Genomic DNA, 18,688 nt, shown 5'->3' with positions numbered 1-18,688 from the left:
TTCATACAGGCATTGTTTCTACTGCATTGTAAAGCATAATAATGAACATATGTAAGGCTTTCAATTTGCTTATGGAGCTTCTAAAGAGAGGGAAAAACCTAACAGAAACTGTAGGTAGAAGATGAAGGATCTGTGGCCATTAAAATGTACCTCAAAAATAAATCCAAGATATTGAGCATGAATTAATGAGAAGCAAGGTGAGGTCAGAGGCAGATTTAAGGGGGAAAGATAAAGTTGGTCTTAAACAATATACCTATAAAATTATGCACATGTTTTAGGAAGCCAGAGGCACCCAGGAAGGGCTAGCATTTTGAATAGGCAGGTACTGTACAAAATGTCATAACAAACAGAACACAGGACCAGAGATCAGGAGATCATGCATTCAGTTTGGACTATGTCTCAGTCGTTCTGTGACTCTACAGATTATCCTCCACACCCCGAATTTCAATCCCCTCATCTTTGTTGAAGTAAAGGGACCTAATAAGGGCTACTGTTTATCAAACAAAGGCGTGTGAAAATGCTTGCAGTAGAAATTGTTAAATGTGTGTTGAAAATAATGATCTATTCTAACTGATTAATTGTTCCATTTGATAAATTTTTTATAACAAAAACATATTTTAAAAAATAAGTGTAAAATTGCAAATATGTCAGAATTCACCATTTTTGTGAATGATGCAATCAGTGTTAACATTTGATTCTAAAATGATTTATTACAAAATAGTTTTTGGTGGTTTTAAAAAAATTTTTTTTTCAGTTTTAGCGCTAACTCCTTTCAATTTTGATTTTTCAAATTCCCTAGTACTCCCGATTTGGAAAAACAACCAAGTGAAAATGGAGTATCTGTTCAGAATGAAAATTTTGAGGAAATTATAAACTTACCCATTGGATCTAAACCATCCAGATTAGATGTCGCCAACAGTGAGAGCCCAGAAATTCCTTTGAATCCCATTCTGGCCTTTGATGATGAAGGGACACTTGGGCCCCTGCCTCCGGTAGATGGTGTTCAAACACAACAGACAGCAGGTAAGCTTGCCTCAAGCTCCCTACGTAACCATCACAAATATGTGACACTGCATGAGGGAATGAACCTTGTGCAGTGTGGCTGGGGCAGCTTTGTTCTTCTAGGGACCACACGGAAAAGATTGTATAAGAATCTTAGAAATTGAATTTTGGGTTGGATTGGGCAAATTCTAGGGCCCCTCCTGTTCCCCCAACTAGGTGTACGAATCCAGTCTGCATCACCCACTGGGTGTCCATCACCTTCTTCTCACAGAGCAGTCCTTACTGCCCAGAAACACTCACTGTCAGAACATGCTTCACAAAAGACAAGCACTTAATGCCTCACCATAACGTGGGGACCCTCAGACCTAGTTCTGCCCCCTGGTGTTTGTTCCATCTTTCCCAGCTCTTCAGATATATGAAGACTGCCATCATGTTCTCCCATTTTTCTCTTGTTCAGGTTTAGCAGCTTAGATGATACACTATTATCCTTCTTAAATGTAATAAGATAGTTAGAATTTAGGTAATGGGACCAGTATTCAGAACTAGGAGCATGAGCCCAGTGGTGGTCTGTCCTTTGTTGAGTGACTGTTGGCTGTTGTTGAAACAACCAGTGACTCTCTCATACTGTCTCTGGGACTCACCCTTGACATGCAGTCTTTGTGCAAAAAGAACCATAGCTTTGTGTGGCCCAGAGAAATAAGGAGCAGCACCAAATTTGCCAACTCAAGGGTCACAGCAGCTCAACAACACAATCTCATCAGTCTCAGAAATAGGTGGAATAATCCCAGCTCCGGCTCTTCTCAAACATCTGCGTTCTGTCAAGTTTCTCTTCCCAGCAGATCACTTTCATGTATCGACCAGCATCTCTTTATACTATTATGAGCAGAGCTGGCTAAATTCAGCATGTTTAAATGGAGTTCATGCAGAATTATTTGTGGTCAAGTTGTTTTGTCTTTCAGATTTCCATCTGTGGACTTGTAACTCCTATTTTCCACTTTAACTGGCTGGAAAAGCCAGTGTTGAAGCACCTGTCCAAATGAAGCTAGCCTTGTTTCCGTCTCTAACATACTGACCTTGAGAGTCTAACTCCACTTTACGGTGTACTTCTCTAGATTATAAAAGGAAGCTAAACAGCCCGTCCCAGGTCTGACATTCTAATTCTTAAGACTCTGGAAATAATCTGATTACTTGTATGTCAGTGGAAACACTCCTGTTGCAGTTCCCTGCCTCGTCATGTCGCAGATTCACAGGGGCAGGGGACACCCAGATGACCTTCTGCATCACATACCAGACCTTAACTCACCTTTGAATTTATCTGTCAGTCCAGTCTCACTGTTCCTATCCTTCTGTAACTTCTGTAGGAACAGAGTCAATTGTCTGTGATCTTAAGTGGTGTAAGAGTTCTTTTGGGGTCATGACTGTTTTTCAGCAAACATTTATTTAGCCATATGTTTGGAGCCTGAAGCATCAGGTGCTGAGGATACAAGACCAATGAACGTAAGTCTCTAACATCAAAGGAGAGTACAACTGATGTATGTCGTTTAGAAAAGTAAATGATACAGCCTAAGTTGCAGTAAAGAAAAGGACATGTCTTTTCCTGCTGGAGGTAGAATTCTTTAAAATATAAGATTTTGATGAAATCACCTATTATATGAGACAATGTATAGAAAAGCATGGTAAAGTTTTAGAAATGTTAAGATATTACCATAGTATTCTTGAAATAAAATTTTAGATAAATATTAACCTGTGCTTTTTTCTGTCTCCTGATATAGAAGTTATATGAGCATTTCTTCTGAAGAACCAAAGCAGAAATTTAAAAAGAATTTCTACAATTAATGGAATTCCTTCCATGCTATAAAAGGAGCATCCCCCTCCTCCAGTTTTCTAAAGATTTCTTGACCATCATTTTGAAAAGACTTTATTAAAACCAGCTAAAGACAACAGACTGGATAGATTTCTAATAGTTTTTGCCAATAGAGAAAAAAAAATGTTCCTTATTCTTCAGTACTTTAAAACGGCTTTTTCCAGTGTGCTCCTTCTTAGCAAATCAATATTTTTCTGCATTCTCTAAAAGATGAGAGCATTTGGCTATTAAAAAAAAAATGGGCTGACTAGGCATGATTTTTCACATAAATATTTTGGTCTTTAAAAGCTAACATAAAATTGGCACAAAAAATTTACCTTTTACAATATAATACTTGAAAAATAAGTACCTCTTTGCTCTACAAGTAGAGTGAATAGGAGAGTTGTTTAAATTAAGGCTGTTTAAATATTACTGCAAAGAGTTCTATTTGTAGAAGCAAACTATAGGCAGATTACCAGGTTCTTGTAAATGCAATTTGTACATGGACATTCTGCAAACCCAGCTGTCACATTCTTGCGTCTCTTTCTGCAAAAGCATACTAAACAGTTTTAAAATGTGAAAAAGAAACATTATTTTTTCAGAGCAAGAAAATAGACTCCTCTTAAATAATGTATTTATAAAGTTTTTCCAGATAAACTAATCAAATAAATTAGAACAACATGACAACATTGCAAACTTTGATTTATTAGATGCATTCCTTATGTTACCATGAGAGAATGTTCGTGATGATTCAGGGCTATTTCTGATGTCTGTACTTTGCTGCTGTCCCCAGTGATGGTGGGACTTACCATTGCCTTACCTGATCACAAATTATGTGGGGGGGAGGGGAGTAAAGATTTACTATTTCTTTAAATAAAAAAAGAATTTGGTTTTGCTCGTTTAAGAGCAAAGAAAACCTGATGGAATGTTGACTGTGTTTGGCACACGGAGCACTGTGCAAGATTCCTTCACAAACGTCCTCCTCCTGCGTGGCACCCATCAGCTCTGACTTTTCACTCTTCACTTTTGCTGCTGAGCTTAGCTGTGCAAACTCGCACTTTCATTTGCTAATATAATTCAATTTTATATGACCATTTTATAAACTAATAAGTAAATATTGAAGGAGAGGGGACTCTGGAGGACCACTTTTTTTTTTTTTTTTTTTTTTTTTTTTTGGTGTAGAGTGTTTGGAAAGGTAAACCTCTAGCAGTATAATATGTTGGCTTTATTAAAGAGGGATTGGTTAATCTATATTGAATGAGAAACTTCATTTATTACAAGCCAAGCTATCATAACAGCTGTAATTTGTGAAAACATTAATTTGGGGGTTTTCCCTGTTCTCAGTTGTCCATGTACACGTAGTCATATTAAAAAAAAAAAAATCTGTTCAATAAAGTTGTTTTATTTGTTTAAGTCAACCTAGCACGAAACACCAAATAAAATGTATTTGATAGTTTTACTTTTAGGTTTCTCATATGTTACGACTTTACTCGGATTGAGTCTTGAGTTTTCAAATTGCCGTTCATTCAATCTCAGTGACATTTCCTCAGCTTCCTCTGAATGGGAATATAGGTTTATTTAAAATTTAGAGCAATAGTTCTATTTTGGCCAGGTTTTCCTGGTTTCTAAATTTATATTTTTAAATTTGAGCAATCATTAACAAACTGAAAGCCTTCTAAGTAATCAAGTTTTAATTAAAAGTAATATAAAATTAACTATATTTTTTTAAGATTTTATTTATTTGAGAGAGCAAGAGAGAACACAATCGGAGAGGGGCAGAGGAAGTGGGAGAAGCAGACTCCCTGCTGCACAGGGAGCGGGACGCGGGGCTTGATCCCAGGACCCTCGGATTGTGACCTGAGCCAAAGGCAGATGCTTAACCGACTGAGCCACCCAGGCACCCATGAAATGAACTATATTTCAAAAACAGCATTACCAGAGGATGACCTGGACCTTTATAATGGCTTGATTGCTTTCTCCAGCCCTTAAACGTCAGTATTCACCCCCGATCATTAGTAGATGCCCTCCATCAAGGGCAGTGTTCAGGGATCAGCTATGACCCTCAGCATGGAATTGAGGGTGGATGGGTGTTTAGGGTTTTTTTCAGACCATTGTAGACTGTCTAGGCCATTGTAGTCACCAATCACAAGTTCCTTTGGTAGAGAGTGGCCTGCTTTTACTGGAAGGGGTAAGGCCCTATGTCTCCTCTTGCCTAACCTCATTGCCTGGTGGCATATTACCCTAAAAGCAAATCTAAAACAGAGTTCTCTCCCATGAACAATGTTTATTAGCAAGCAGGGCCTTTGGAAGGCTTGGGTAAGTTCTCTGCTCATAATCCCATGAACACCTCAGCCAAAAGATTCACAGTAAAGCAGAAGCAGTGATACTCTGAAGGCAGAATTAACTAACCTGATTGAAACAGGCAGTGCAATCTTAAGTGTGTGGGGGAAGATGACGCAGGAGAAAACAGCTCTAGATCTGAAGTACTAATCAAGTCTTGAACTTGCAGAGTCTGCCATATTCTTATACCTCGTTTCATGTATTTTGCCTCTAAATATCTTTCTAGGCAACCACTTACCTTTCAAGTTCCATCCACTAATGAAAAACTACTAACCTCCCTTATGCTGATTAACACTGGCATAGATTTAGATGACAATATTTAAAGCACCCAGCCACCAACCGGAGTCCTTCAAATGCTATCTGACCTAGCCCCAGGGTAAAACTAAACATGGACATGGACATCACAAAGTTGATACTAAAGCATTTTGGAGTAAATTATTGCATATTAAAATATAACAGACACCAATAAATTCTCCCATCTTTTACATTTTTTAAAGATTTTATTAGATCACAAGTTGGGGGGAGGGGCAGAAGGACAAGCCGAACTCCCCGCTAAGCACAGAGCTAGACGTGGGGCTCGATCCCAGGACCCTGAGATCACTATCTGAGCCAAAGTCCTCCACTTCACCATCTGAGCCACCCAGGTGGCTCTTGATTTTCTTGACAGATGGAACTTATTTGACTACTGGCCTACATCCGACTGTGCATAGAACATGAAAAGGCATGATGAAACGGCTATTGGATCAAGTTACAAAACAATTAAAAAACTTTTAAAGATGTCCTTCGAAGAAATTTCATGGCCCCACCAAACTCCTGCTTTCACTTGGCAGACACCTAAGCCCGCTCAGAAGTACTCGAGATTGTCATTTTGTCACATCCTTTGACACCTCATTAGTTTGGGGGAGAAGCTCCAAAGACCTTGCAAGAAGAGAGAGGAAAGAACCAGCATGTGAACAGAAAGTGCAATTGTATATTGTTACAAATAAAACATCTCGTTAGTAACTGTTTCCTTGGTGACTATCACTTGGAGTTTTATGTTGCTTGAGTATAATTTTAGAGGTCAAAAGTACTTTTAGTAATTAGTGCCAAGATTGGTAACATTCAAAAGAGAAACATTTTGATTCCTGTTTAAAAATATACATGAAAGAAGTAGTAGTACTGATGACTACCTTTGAATTACTGGCTAACACCTTAGGAAAGACTGAAAGGAGAAGGTTAGGAGATGGGACCTCATGTTGGAAGCAATAGAGGAATGGGGAAGAGCCAGTGCCTGGTGTTACAATAGGTCTGAACACCAGGTCTGCACTGATGGGCTGCATGAGGCTTGGTAAGTTCCCTGTGTGCTCCGGGTCTGGATTGCTTCATCCGTATGTGGGAGAATAGTGCCCATCTCATTGGGTTGTCTTCGTAGTTATCAAGGTTGGATTGAGAGTAAATGTAAGTTTCTGACACATAGTAATTGTCCAGTAGATGTTAAGAGTTTTTCAGGCTTTAGTCTGAAATCCTCGTAGGCAGGACCCTGCCCCAGAAGGTGGGAAACTTCACTTTTTCCTACAGTGGACTTGAATGCCACTGTGTTTTTTTAATAAGTTGCCTGTTCTAAGTATTATACTATGCAAGCTAAATAGATGAGGTACCTGTCTAGAAAGGTATAACAAGTTTAGAGTTTCTGATCTTTTCTGAGCTATTGCCAATTACTATTTAATTTCATAATTTTCCTTCCTCCCTCTGCCCTTCCCACAATGTTTTCTTTCTAACACGAATTATATTGTTGCTTCATATTCTTGTATATACGGAGGCACTTCTTGACATCCTCTGACACAGTGACAGTGGTCTTGTTGGCTGCAGAGCGGGGGATGATTTAATGTTCCTCCGGAAGCTTCTGTCAACGCTGGACAACCCTCAGGAGCTGCTTGCGGAGACTGGAGCAGCAGGAAGTTCGTAGAGCCGTGCGGGGAGCTTGAGAGCCAAGCAACTCATGTTCAGACCTTATGTAACGACTCCTTCCTCCCCAAGTGGGGCTGCCTGGCCAAAACATGTCAGAGAAGAGGTGGCTTGGGAAGGTAAGAATTTGGAGGTCAGAAAGGGCATCCCTTGGTGTGTCCTGTGGCTCATGCTGGAGTCATCCTTCCTCCTCAGGGTGGTTCACAGGAATTTGCCTCTTCACGCTGAGCTGCACCTGCCCTGTGCTGTGACTGATGTTGCCGACTGACAGACTCCCCAGCTGGAATGTCAGTGTCCCAGGCTTTTGGATGTTTGGGTTTAATTGGGGGAGGGTTGGAAAAGGTAGGTAAGTGGGGAACTGACATCAGTGACTGCCATCATCAATTTTGCCAGGGTAAGAACAGTAAAAAGAAAACTGTCAAGCCCTTCTCAGTGGCCCACGCTGTGAGGCCACACATCTGAGGAAACTCTCTGGGAAAAGGTAGATACCTTTTCCTGACTGGATTAAGCTGTTACATGGCAGCCGGCTTGATAACACTCCATTCTTTGGTTGTCTTTCCTTCCTTGTCTCCTTCCTCCATTCCCTTCGAGGGGTTCCCTTTACCACCAGATAAACTACATCTTCTCCCTCCGTGCTATAGAGTCTGCTTCTAGGGAAACCAAAACTAAGATTATGTTAAGGTCTATTAGTATGATTTTAAAAAACACCATTTTATCTCCTAGAAAGTAAAAACACAGCTCTTGTTCACAAACAAATGGATAAACACAACTTGGAAAACCCACTCGTGTTCTCATTCTCATTTTGTCACACCAGTCAGTGAAAAATATTCTTGGCATAATTCAGTTCTAACCATATATAAATTAACAATAAATGTGCTTTAATTTCTGGGTGGGGCCAGGCCTCTGATCATCCATGATCGCCCAAACATTTCTATCATCCCGACTGTTTCTGTTCAGGCTGGTGGTTCCCAGCTGTTGAATTCTGTTTCCTCACCTTCGCACTTAGGTCCCAGATTCTTTTTAGTGTGGTCTCGACATGTTCTGAACACCCTGGTCTTCTTCACAGTCCTCTAAGCCTCTCCCAAGCCCTGCAGCACGGTCTGTGCTGTGACTGCCGAGTTCTGGGGGAGCTGGAGCACTGAATTTGTGCATGATCTGCAAGAATCCTTTAAAAAATCTAATAGACAACCTCTCTAACACACGCAAAACTCCATATTATCAAGTACTTTTAAAACTTGCTGCTACTACTTACACAAATTGCTAGTCAGGGAGGGATTTTCTTTCAGAGACTTTTATAGGAACCAAGTGGAAGTGGTTAGGACATACGAACAGGTAATGAAATAAGCATGTGCTTTGTACAGAAATGGGAAAGCTATTAAAATGTTACATAAATATGCACGTAAGAGTCATAAAATATGTTCAGCTGGTCTCTGCATTTTGCAATTTTTATATCAAAATGCTTATTTTACGCTTACAAAGAAATTTTAGTAACAAAAGAGCATAGCAGATCGTTTCAAAACAGTATTTTTTTTAGCCGACAAATTTTTTAGAACTTTAATTTGGGGCACTATTATAAACACAATGACCCCCCAGTTGTCTGCCTTATACATAAAGTATCCCATACAGAGTCTCCTATTGGATACTAAGGTAATGTATTAGGAGTGGAGCTAGAGGAAGTACTGGGCCAAAAACATTTTCTGATGGAAAAATAATCTGTTGCTCTTGTTGTCAACAGGAAAGAATGAAATGCAAACCTAGCATGGTTTAAAAACTAGAAATGTACTAGAGATGAAAAGGGTATTCTACCCTAAAGTCCTCACCGTTGCTATGTTGACTTCCAGGTTTCCTGCAAATCATGAGTGATGCCACCCTCTTAACCCTCTGAATCAGTCCAGAAAAATTCATATTTCCTTCAGGTCTCTTCTAGGCTAGGAGCGTACCCAGATACGTTCGCACTTCACTCAGCCTAGAAAGCCTGCTTCTCGTAGCCAAGCCACCTGTTCTTGACTCAGCCCCAATTACAGAAGGAAGCCAGCTGTCCAAATTAAGGGGCTGTTCCGAATGCTCCCGCTGTCGGGCTACGTGGCTGCTGCCTGCGGGTCTCTGCTCTGGCTGTGTCCGCTCTGTGGTGACGCCATCCGCCAGGCTACAAGTTGCCCATAATGGCTTCTTTGGCACTTGGTGCAGGCTCTCAACAATAATGGACTCAAAATCCCAGACCTCGCAGAAACTACAAAAGTCACCCTGAGACAAAGAGGTCACTCTGTCCAAAGTGGCCTGCAAGAACTTATGTCAAAGATAAAGCCAGACACTAGAGTAGTAAGGACAGATTTTCATCAGGAATATACTGCTGTAATGGGGGGGAAACCCAGGTAGAGTGCACCCAACTTCATGCAGAGGTGACTGGGCATTTTAAAAGGAGAATAAGGTGGCTTGTGAGGGTGATCTGGCTGTGACATCTGTCACCCCATCGATCGCCAGGGTTGATTTGGCTGAGCTGGCTGGCTAGGTGGGTGTCCTGTTCTTCCCTCACTGCTCCATGTGTGTCCCTCCCGAAGCTGTGTACTTGGTCTAAGAGGATGACCTTCCCAATAAAGGAGGACCGTTCTCTGGTCAAGGGTATATGAGTCACTGCAGTCCCCTGACAGAACCTGCAAACAAGCTCTCAAGGTCCATTTGTAGGACAACGTAGGGTAGTCAAGCTTCCAAGACTCCAGACACATCCAAACAAAATTCTGCATGTGACACTCTGCCTTCCTTTAAAGAAAAAAGGAAGAGAAGAGAGAGGAGAGGAGAGGAGAGGAGAGGAGAGGAGAGGAGAGGAGAGGAGAGGAGAGGAGAGGAGGAGAAGAGGAGAGGAGAGGAGAGGAGAGGAGAGGAGAGGAGAGGAGAAGAGAAGAGAAGAGAAGAGAAGAGAAGAGAAGAGAAGAGAAGAGAAGAGAAGAGAAGAGAAGAGAAAAAAAAAAGGAGAACGAGGGAATAGGGAGGGGGCTAAGCAGGCGTTCAGAGTTAGGGAAGTGAAAAATTAACAAAAAACTGGATGGGGGATGTTGGTCCACATGAAACCCATCTGGGTTTATTAACCAGCTTTTACTGAAGTTGGATGCCTACCCTGCCACAGAGGCTGGGAGATGGGCCCTACTTTCAGGTATTGGCTAGAATTTCTCACCTTTGCCTTTGCTCATGCTGTTCCCTCTGCTTGGAATGACCTGAAAGAATGCCCTTCAGATAACTTGGAATCAGATCTTAACTTCAGTGTCCTTATTTGTAAAATGCTGATAATACCCTGTACCTCCTATAGATGTTTGGAGGATTACACGTGATCTCGAATGTACAGATCTTAGCACTATGCTCAACCCAGAGTAAGCACTGGGTATTTATTAGCTAAAAACAGGCTCATCCTTCAATATTCCACTTGTGTCCTTCCTTCAAGAAGCCTACTTTCTGGATGAATACCTACCATTTGCACTGACATGGAGGGAACTGGAGGGGATTATGCTACGTGAAGTAAGTCAATCAGAGAAAGACAATTGTCATATGGTTTCAATCATATATGGGACATAAGGAGTAGCACAGAGGACCATAGGGGAAGGGAGGGAAAACTGGGAAGAAATCAGAGAAGGAGACAAACCATGAGAGACTCTTGACTCTGGGAAACAAACTGAGGGCTGCATGAGGGGAGGTGGGTGGGGGGATGGGGTAACTGGGTGATGGGCATTAAGGAGGGCACGTGATGTGATGAGCGTGGGTGTTATAAGCAACTCATGAATCAGTGAGCACTACATCAAAAACTGGTGTACTATATGTTAGCTAATTGAATTTAAATAAAAATGCCCATTTTGCAACCTTAAAAAAAAAAAAAAAGCCTACTTTCTTTCCAGAGTCTCATTCCAAGTTCAGCGCCCTTCCTTCTTTCTCATGCTGGCTCCCTGAATCTGTCTCCATTGGTGTGCTTGCTGCAATTTATTCCATTGATGTTCACGATTCGCTCCCCTACTAGACCGAACGCTTGAAGGGAGAGACTATGTTTTATTCATCTTTGTACAGTATTCCCAAATGTCCAGCATGGACCCAGTACACATTACGGACTCAGTGATAACTGTTTCTAATGACTCGAAATGGATGGATGGATGAACGAAATCCTCATCCTAACTTTTTGGCAGCTTTTGAATTATTGATTAGCCCTTTATTCTTTTTTTAAAAAATTGTTTTAATTCTAGTATAACAAGCATACAGTGTTACCTTAGTTTTCAGGGGTACAATATAGTGATTCTGATTAGCCCTTTATTCGTTTTTTTAAGATTTTATTTATTTATTTGACAGAGAGGCAGCAGGCAGAAGGAGAGGCAGGTTCCCCGCTGAGCAGGGAGCTGACGTGCTGTGGGGCTCGATCCCAGGGTGCTGGGATCATGAACTGAGCGAAAGGCAGATGCTTCGCCGAATGAGCCACCCAGGCGCCCCTCGCCCTTTCTTCTTGTATATCCTTTCTCCATTGGATTTTGTACTTTTCAGTTTCAGAAAAGAGAAAATACCACAGTATTTTCAGCTGAGGGGGATTTAAATACTTTCTAAATTGTTGGAAAGACTGGAAGAGCATGCTCCAGCCTCGGCCTTCAGAAATGACTCCCAGTCACAGCAGATATGACCCACGGGGAGAGATGCTCGCTCCCCTGCATCAGGAAGATGGGCAATCAGGAAGCTGTCCCTGGAACCACTGACTTCAGGGACCTATTTTTTGCCTTAGCTGCGATCCAGAGATCAGGAGCCACCACAACGGAACTTCGTGCTGGAGCGCCACAAGCAGAACATGGATTCCCAGATCTTGGCCTCTTGCCCCTCATGAAGCCAGCGCCTGGCTGCTGAACACCGCGGGGGAAATGGGACAATTCCGTGACAGTTGCCAGCAGAACAGCGGAAGCAGCCGGAAGTGCTTTCAAGTCTCATTCAAATGCACCTGATTCTCAAAACCCAAATCACATCCAGACCCTTAGCTGAAAGGAAATCAGGGGAATGTCGTTTTCAGCCTTCCAGATGGTACGGTGTGGAAGGACATTCTAGACTCTGGGTGGATCTGATGTTGAGCAAGTCGGTGCACAGTATCCTCCCCAGCTTCTGCGCTCTGCCCCGGACCTGGTCCTCCGGAGCCCCAACCCCTCCCTCTTCGGTGGGTCTTTCTTCTCTTCCCAGGACCCCTCCTCACTCACGATGATTTTGTCCTCACCCATCTTCTCTTTCTCCAAAACTGGCTCCAACTGCGATCTTACCCGCATCCATTGCCTACTCCAGGGAAGACGAATCACAACCTTCATTTCCAGCCCTGACCTCCCTCCTGAGCTGGTACCATTGGCCCCCCCCAACTGTCAGAGGACACAAGTCCTACACCCTGCTGGCACTTCACGCTCCACTGACCTCAAATTAACCCTGTTGTGCTCCCCAACACCAGCTCCACCTTTGGACACCCCTATCTTTTATCCTACCACCAGTCCAGTCATCTGGGCTTAAAACATCCCACGTTCTTTTTTTTTTTTTTTTTTTTTTTTTCCAGTCCACATTCAGTCTCCAAATTTCAGTTAGGAAACTTTCTGCAAACTCTTTCTCGTCCGTCTTCGGCTGGCTCTGGCAGCCGCACGCCACTGCAGCCCCTTTTGCCTCAGGAGGATCGAACGTTCGGACACGGCTGCCTCCTTCCTTCGAAGCTCGCTTAATCTGAGCGTCACGCCGGCCGGGATGAAAGGAAACCAACAGAGAGGCGCCTTGCCTCTGAGCGTTCGTCTGCGTGTTGCTTGAGTTTGCCTCTAAGCTCTAACTTACAGTTGAATTTCAGGTAATAAATGAGAAAGAGTATGGAATTTTAAAGCCACCATTTTGCAATTGATTCGGGCAATAACGAGCAATGAATGCCACAAATGAGGGAAAACTGACGAGGTACAGCATGGATGGAGTCTTAAAGTATTTTCCCACAAAGCACCTAATATTTGATTTAAAAAGTATAAAATACTTACTAACTTTAAAGTAGAGGAACCTGGCAAATATATTAACTCAAATGATAAACACTAACAGCACTAGTCCTAGTCATGAGATAAATCCAGGTGATGTTCCACTGAGAAAACTTGGTATATTTGTATTCCTGGCGAAAATGCATCCCCTGAAATTAACAGTGATAAAACACCCAACAATCCCCAAATAAAGAGCATTTTACAAAGTAGCAAGCATGTACTCTTCAAAAATGCTAAGGCCGTGAAAGATAAGGAAAGACGAACATTTCCAGATGGAAGGAGCCTAGAAAGATAACATCAGAATAAATACAACATATACTCCTGGATTGCCTCCTTTGTCTATAGAAGACAACATTGGAACAATAAGCAAAATAAATGGTGGGGGACCTGAGAAGTAATTGGAAGTAATATATCAATGTTAATTTCCAGATTGTCCTCTCATTAGGTAGGAGGGTACTCTTGTTAGGAACTAGATACTGAAGTACTAAAGGGTAATAGGCACTGTTACCGTGCTCCTAGCTTAGAGGGAAAATACACAGAATGTACATATAATAGATATAATGTGTGTGCGTGTGTGCGTGTGTGGAGAAAGAGAGAGAGAGAGAGAGATCAAGCCAATGTGAGGCAAATATAAAAACAACTGGGGAATCTGTATGCAAGTGTATGTGATGTTCTTTGTGTTATTCCTGTAATTTTCCTAAAATTTGAAACTATTCCAAGATAAAAAGTTTAAAAACTGTATGTGCACAAGATTGGCGTGGTCTCTGTTTCCTTCTGCCTGCCATTAGCACAGAAAGTATCCTGACCATTATGACCTAGTTTAAGGAGTCAGCTCACGGCTGTGTTGTAAACCACCAGCGCTCCCACCTCGAGGAAGTCAGACAGTAGCAGGAACTTCTACCCCCCCCAAGGCGTACTTTCCGTACATGATGCCATCCTCTCAGCAAAGCCCCGCAGCTCAGGGGGCCGAGGCACCTCACCCAAGGGCTCCCCACTGTTACGGACCAGGGGCAGGCTGTGAATTCCGCTTCGTGCACAGCTCAGGCTAACAACCCGTCTGCGACATAGTTTGTAAAAAGACAAAATTGCCCCAGATGACGACTGCCCCTTTTTTAGCGCTCAGATTCTGTTAAGACACATTCCCAGTCTTTTTTCTGGAAACTGATTCCGCTGGTCTAGTGGGGTCCCAGCTGACTGTCAGGCGAGTGGGGAAACACCTCTCCCTGGCTGTGCTCATGTATGTGAAGCCTCGACCAGGGCTAGTGTGTTTGATGTGACATCTAGCCCCCCAGCCTGGCATTCTCTCTTGACTTGTGTGTAGGCCACCAATCTCCCTCTCAGCCGTGTTTGCTGGAGGGCAGTACTTCTAGAACAAAGACAGCAGAGTCGCTTGCGTGTGAAGGAACCAGGCTGCATCCTTGATTGATTGATTGATTGATTGATTGATTTTTTAAAGATTTTATTTATTTATTCATGAGAGACAGAGAGAGAGAGAAGCAGAGGCAAAGGGAGAAGCAGCCTCCCCGCAGAGCAGGGACCCCAATGCGGAACTCGATCCCAGGACCCTGGGATCGTGACCTGAGCCAAAGGCAGATACTTAACCAACTGAGCCACCCAGGCATCCTGCATCCTCAATTGACATGCAGGGACCACACATCCTGGGTTGTTGGCAACAGTCCCTGTGTATGCCTGCTGTACTGGGATGTGTCCTCCTAGCACCCCTTTTTGCTCTTCCAAGGAGCTCAGAACACAGATTCTGTCATCAGCTGCGGGAGCTCTCCCTCCTGGTTCTGGCTGTCAGGGCCTCTCATGGGCAATCTGTCCACAAGGTCGCCCCCACTTCGTCCCCTTCTCTAGCCAGCAGATCTCTGACCAGACCACGTCGTGTTCAGTCCCCAAGGTTTAAAGCCACTTAATAGTTTCACCAAACACCAGCCACCAGCTTGCTGGCAAACTGAAGGAGCTTCATGATTCTCTCTTAAAATCACAGACATAGGGATTTTGCTCTTAATGTCAAATTCTCAAACTCAGTTCTTTCCTTGTCAAAGACGGCGTATGTCTGTTTATGGAAATCCTAAGCGCCTTGTGCTGATGGCTTCTCTCTGTATCATGATCGGCTGACTCTGAAGCATAATTCTCTGTAATCCTACAGCTCGGACGGGGTTGCCAGCCTGCTCCCCAGTCCTCTCTCGATAATGACATCATCACTCACTCTCCAGCTGGAAGTGACAAGGGTTGCCATGACAAAACAAATAGGCTTTGTTGCCAGAGGCTTTTGTATGTGGGTGTGTGTATCTTTGGTGTCTTTGGCTCTCGGGGCTGATGAAATCGGCCCGTCTGACAGCCTGGATAGAACAGTATAATAGAGAAACCCAGGCAACATAAGATGCTTTTAAAACCTACATCGAGGCAGTAATCCCTGGAAAACAGGACCATTTACTTATGCTTCTCAGGCATGAAGAATCCAGATGTTTAATTATAAAACATTTTCTTCTAATTTGAGATACAAGCTCTGCTGATAACATTGAACTCCGCTGAAGAGTATACTTTTTTCCTTCTGTTCCTTATCCCTACTTTCTTTTCCTGTTAATCAGAATTTGACAAGAACCATTTAAGTGAGCAGAAGGTCAGCAATAACGTAAATAATAGTGATCGCTTGTGAGGGGCCTACTCTATGCCAGGCTGGGGACTTCATGTACATTATTCTGAACCCTCCCGGCGGCTGGCAGAAGAATCATTATTCCCATTTTAGAGATGAAGAAATTGAGGTGGGTGCCGGAGCCAGGATTCAAATCCCTGTCACCTTGGCTCCAAAGCCTGTGTTCCATCCACCAAACACAGCCCAGGGAGGGTTGTACAAATAAACTCTACAGCTAATAACTCCAGCTATTTGTGCTTGATATTTGAGGGACGGGTTGGGAAGGAAAAGGAAAGAAAGGATTTGGAAACTAGGGCACCCATGGGACTCACACTCCTGTACTCACTACAGCCCTGAGATAACCTAATGCGTAAAGCCAGCACGTACAATCAACAGTTCTGAGCTATAAAGATGAACTTTGGTCCCCATTTTGTTCTTGCCAAGCTGTTCCCATGGAGACACAGCCCCTTGATTTATCTGGAATTCCAAGTGCCCAGGGGATATGACCTAGAGCGCTTGGAGGGACCCAAGGAGAGACCAGCCCTGCCTGCAGACTCGCTCCATTTCTTTCCCATTCTCTCTCCCTTTCTCGTTTTTCACTAGAAACTCTTGGTGGGATGGGTTTTGTAAGGAGATACGGACTCAGTAAAATACTTCTCCGTTTGCAAACATTCTCAGGGAGAAAAAGAAACCTCTGTGACGACCGACTGTTTGTGGGCGAGCAGCAAAGCTTGTCTCTCAGGGCTAGGAACCATCTGTCAATCGGTAGACATCACTGATACCCAGGGGGTCTAATTAGACACTCCACACTCAGTCTGGGCGCTTGCTAATTAAAACATTGATGCTGCCATTCTAGCTCTGAGATATATTCCATTCCCCGCAAACAACAGGGATTCTTGAAAACAGAAATCACCTTCAGATAAAATGTTGCGATTGAATGTGCCATCAAATGCTGTCTCATGTTTTCTTTCAAATGGGGTTTTTCATTTGACCGTTCTGGCACTTGTTTCTTCCTTGTTTCTCAAGATAGGTATGGGGGGGCGGATTTAGGTCAAAAAATAAATTGCTGTCCTTCAAAGGATCAATACTCAGTGTATGAAAAATGATTGAGTGGAAAATAGCTAAGAACATTAGTATTCAAAGGCAAAACCTAATGAAAATGTTAAATAAAAGTTAAATGGAATTATCTTGAAAAAAAGAAAAAGAAGAAAAAACTAAGGAGAACTCATTCCTGTCCTCATTCTGCTCTCTAGTTCCCCTTTTTTCTGTCTTTCTTTTTTTTTTTCCGCTTGTCCTCCTAAGTCTCCAAAGACTTTTTTTGAGACAGAGCGAGACGTGCGCACATGAGCAGGGGTGGGGAGTGGGCATCGAGGATCAGAGGGAAGGAGAGAGAGAGAATCTCAAGCAGGCTCCACACTCAGCACCGAGCCCAACACAGGACTTGATCTCACAACCCTGAGGTCATGACCTGAACCGAAATCAAGAGTTGGATGCCAAACCGACTGAGCCACCCAGGTGCCCCCAAAGACGATATGAATGAATCTTCGATTGAGGTTCCTACCTACCCTTCTTTGCCTTGCCAATGAGATAAATTACCTTAACATTGGAAAGGAAGTGAGAATCAAAGTTTAGTCCTCACCTCATAGATTAATATATTAAGCAGGAAAATAAAAAATAATCATAGCTTCTACATGTTAAATGCTGTGCCCACCACAAGCCAGACTCTTGAGCTGTTCATTTGCAGTTCTCACTGTGTCCTCACAACACTCCTGCAAGACGAGCAATAGAAGAGCCATTTCCCATCTCACAGATACAGAAACCGGACTCTGCAGAAATTAAGGAACCTATTGGGGCACCCGGGTGGCTCGGGTAAGCATCCGGCTCTTGATTTCAGCACAGGTCATGGTCTCAGGGTCCTGGGATCGGGCCCCATGTTGGGCTCTGTGTGCAGCAGGGAGTCTGCTTGAGGATTCCCTCTCTCCCTCCCCCTGCTCGCACTCTCTCTCTCAAATAAATAAAAATAAATCTTGAAAAAAAAATTAAGGAAATCTATCCAAGTCTCACATTTGGTAAATCCAGAGGCAGGACTGGAACCTGGGTATGTCTCATTTGAAACATTACTCTTTTTCCACTACTCCATGATGTCACTCAGCTGTTCTACTTAGGCATCCAGAGTATAAGAAACACGGCAAGTAAGGAGGGAAAACATTTCTTCTAAACCTTAAAGCCAGGGATGTTTAAAGGGAATAGAATGAAAAGGCTTTCTTCTAATATGATAAAGTGCCTGACACACAATACGAATGAAGCAAAACTTCACTCCTCTTCCATCAGGGGGAGGAACCTAACTTGTACTAGAAAGTTCCACTGACTTAATGATACTTTAACATTGCAGCTCCACAAGTAAGTCTCCTCATGGCAGGCTGACGGAGCAATTCTGGAAAATATTGGCACCCACCAGTTCCCTGCCCTGCATTCCCCTCTAGCCAATACCTCCTTCTATACCTCCCTCCAAGCCCAAGGATTACCTATTCAAGGCCACAGAAAATGGGATTAAAGGAAAGAGCCAGCAAAGAAATCCTTTCTAACCTTCACTTCAACACTGGGCATTTTCCGAACACGGCGTATCGTCTTTATTAAGTACCGTATGCCCTTGTCATCATGGCACCTCCTACACTGGGATTTATCCTCTCAGGAAATGTGTAACAAAGGGCAGAATGAAAAAGAAAGAATAGAAATTGGCTAAATGTGTTATTCAAGCTTTAATGAATGAAATTTGAATGAATGAAATAGCCTGAATGAAAAGAACCAAGCCTCCACAATTACATCAGGTAAATACTGGCTGTTCCCAATTATGTGCTATGTAAATGGGTGTTTTCAAAGACCAGATCTGTACTATTCAGGGGACCCACAAGACTTTTAAATAGG

The 18,688-nt window shown here is 42.9% G+C and overlaps 1 protein-coding gene across 4 annotated transcripts in view; it reads left to right on the top strand.

The window, feature by feature from the left end:
* The window catches only part of MAP7 (microtubule associated protein 7), a 162,243-nt gene extending 157,939 nt beyond the window's left edge, over window positions 1–4,304 (top strand). For all 4 annotated transcript variants that reach the window (XM_045814736.2, XM_045814737.2, XM_045814735.2 and 1 more), the window contains 2 exons: window positions 800–1,023; window positions 2,775–4,304. In XM_045814736.2, the coding sequence (XP_045670692.2) occupies window positions 800–1,023; window positions 2,775–2,785 (235 nt within the window). In that variant the 3' untranslated portion in view covers window positions 2,786–4,304. The remainder of the gene's footprint in view (window positions 1–799; window positions 1,024–2,774) is intronic.
* The last annotated feature ends 14,384 nt before the right edge of the window (window positions 4,305–18,688 follow it).

Source organism: Ursus americanus, chromosome 11, assembly GCF_024610735.1.
Source record: "Ursus americanus isolate L20-20 chromosome 11, mUrsAme1.1.p, whole genome shotgun sequence".
NCBI lineage: Eukaryota > Metazoa > Chordata > Mammalia > Carnivora > Ursidae > Ursus > Ursus americanus.
The sequence above is the reverse complement of the archived record's forward strand: the minus strand, read 5'-3'. Positions and strand labels throughout refer to the sequence as shown.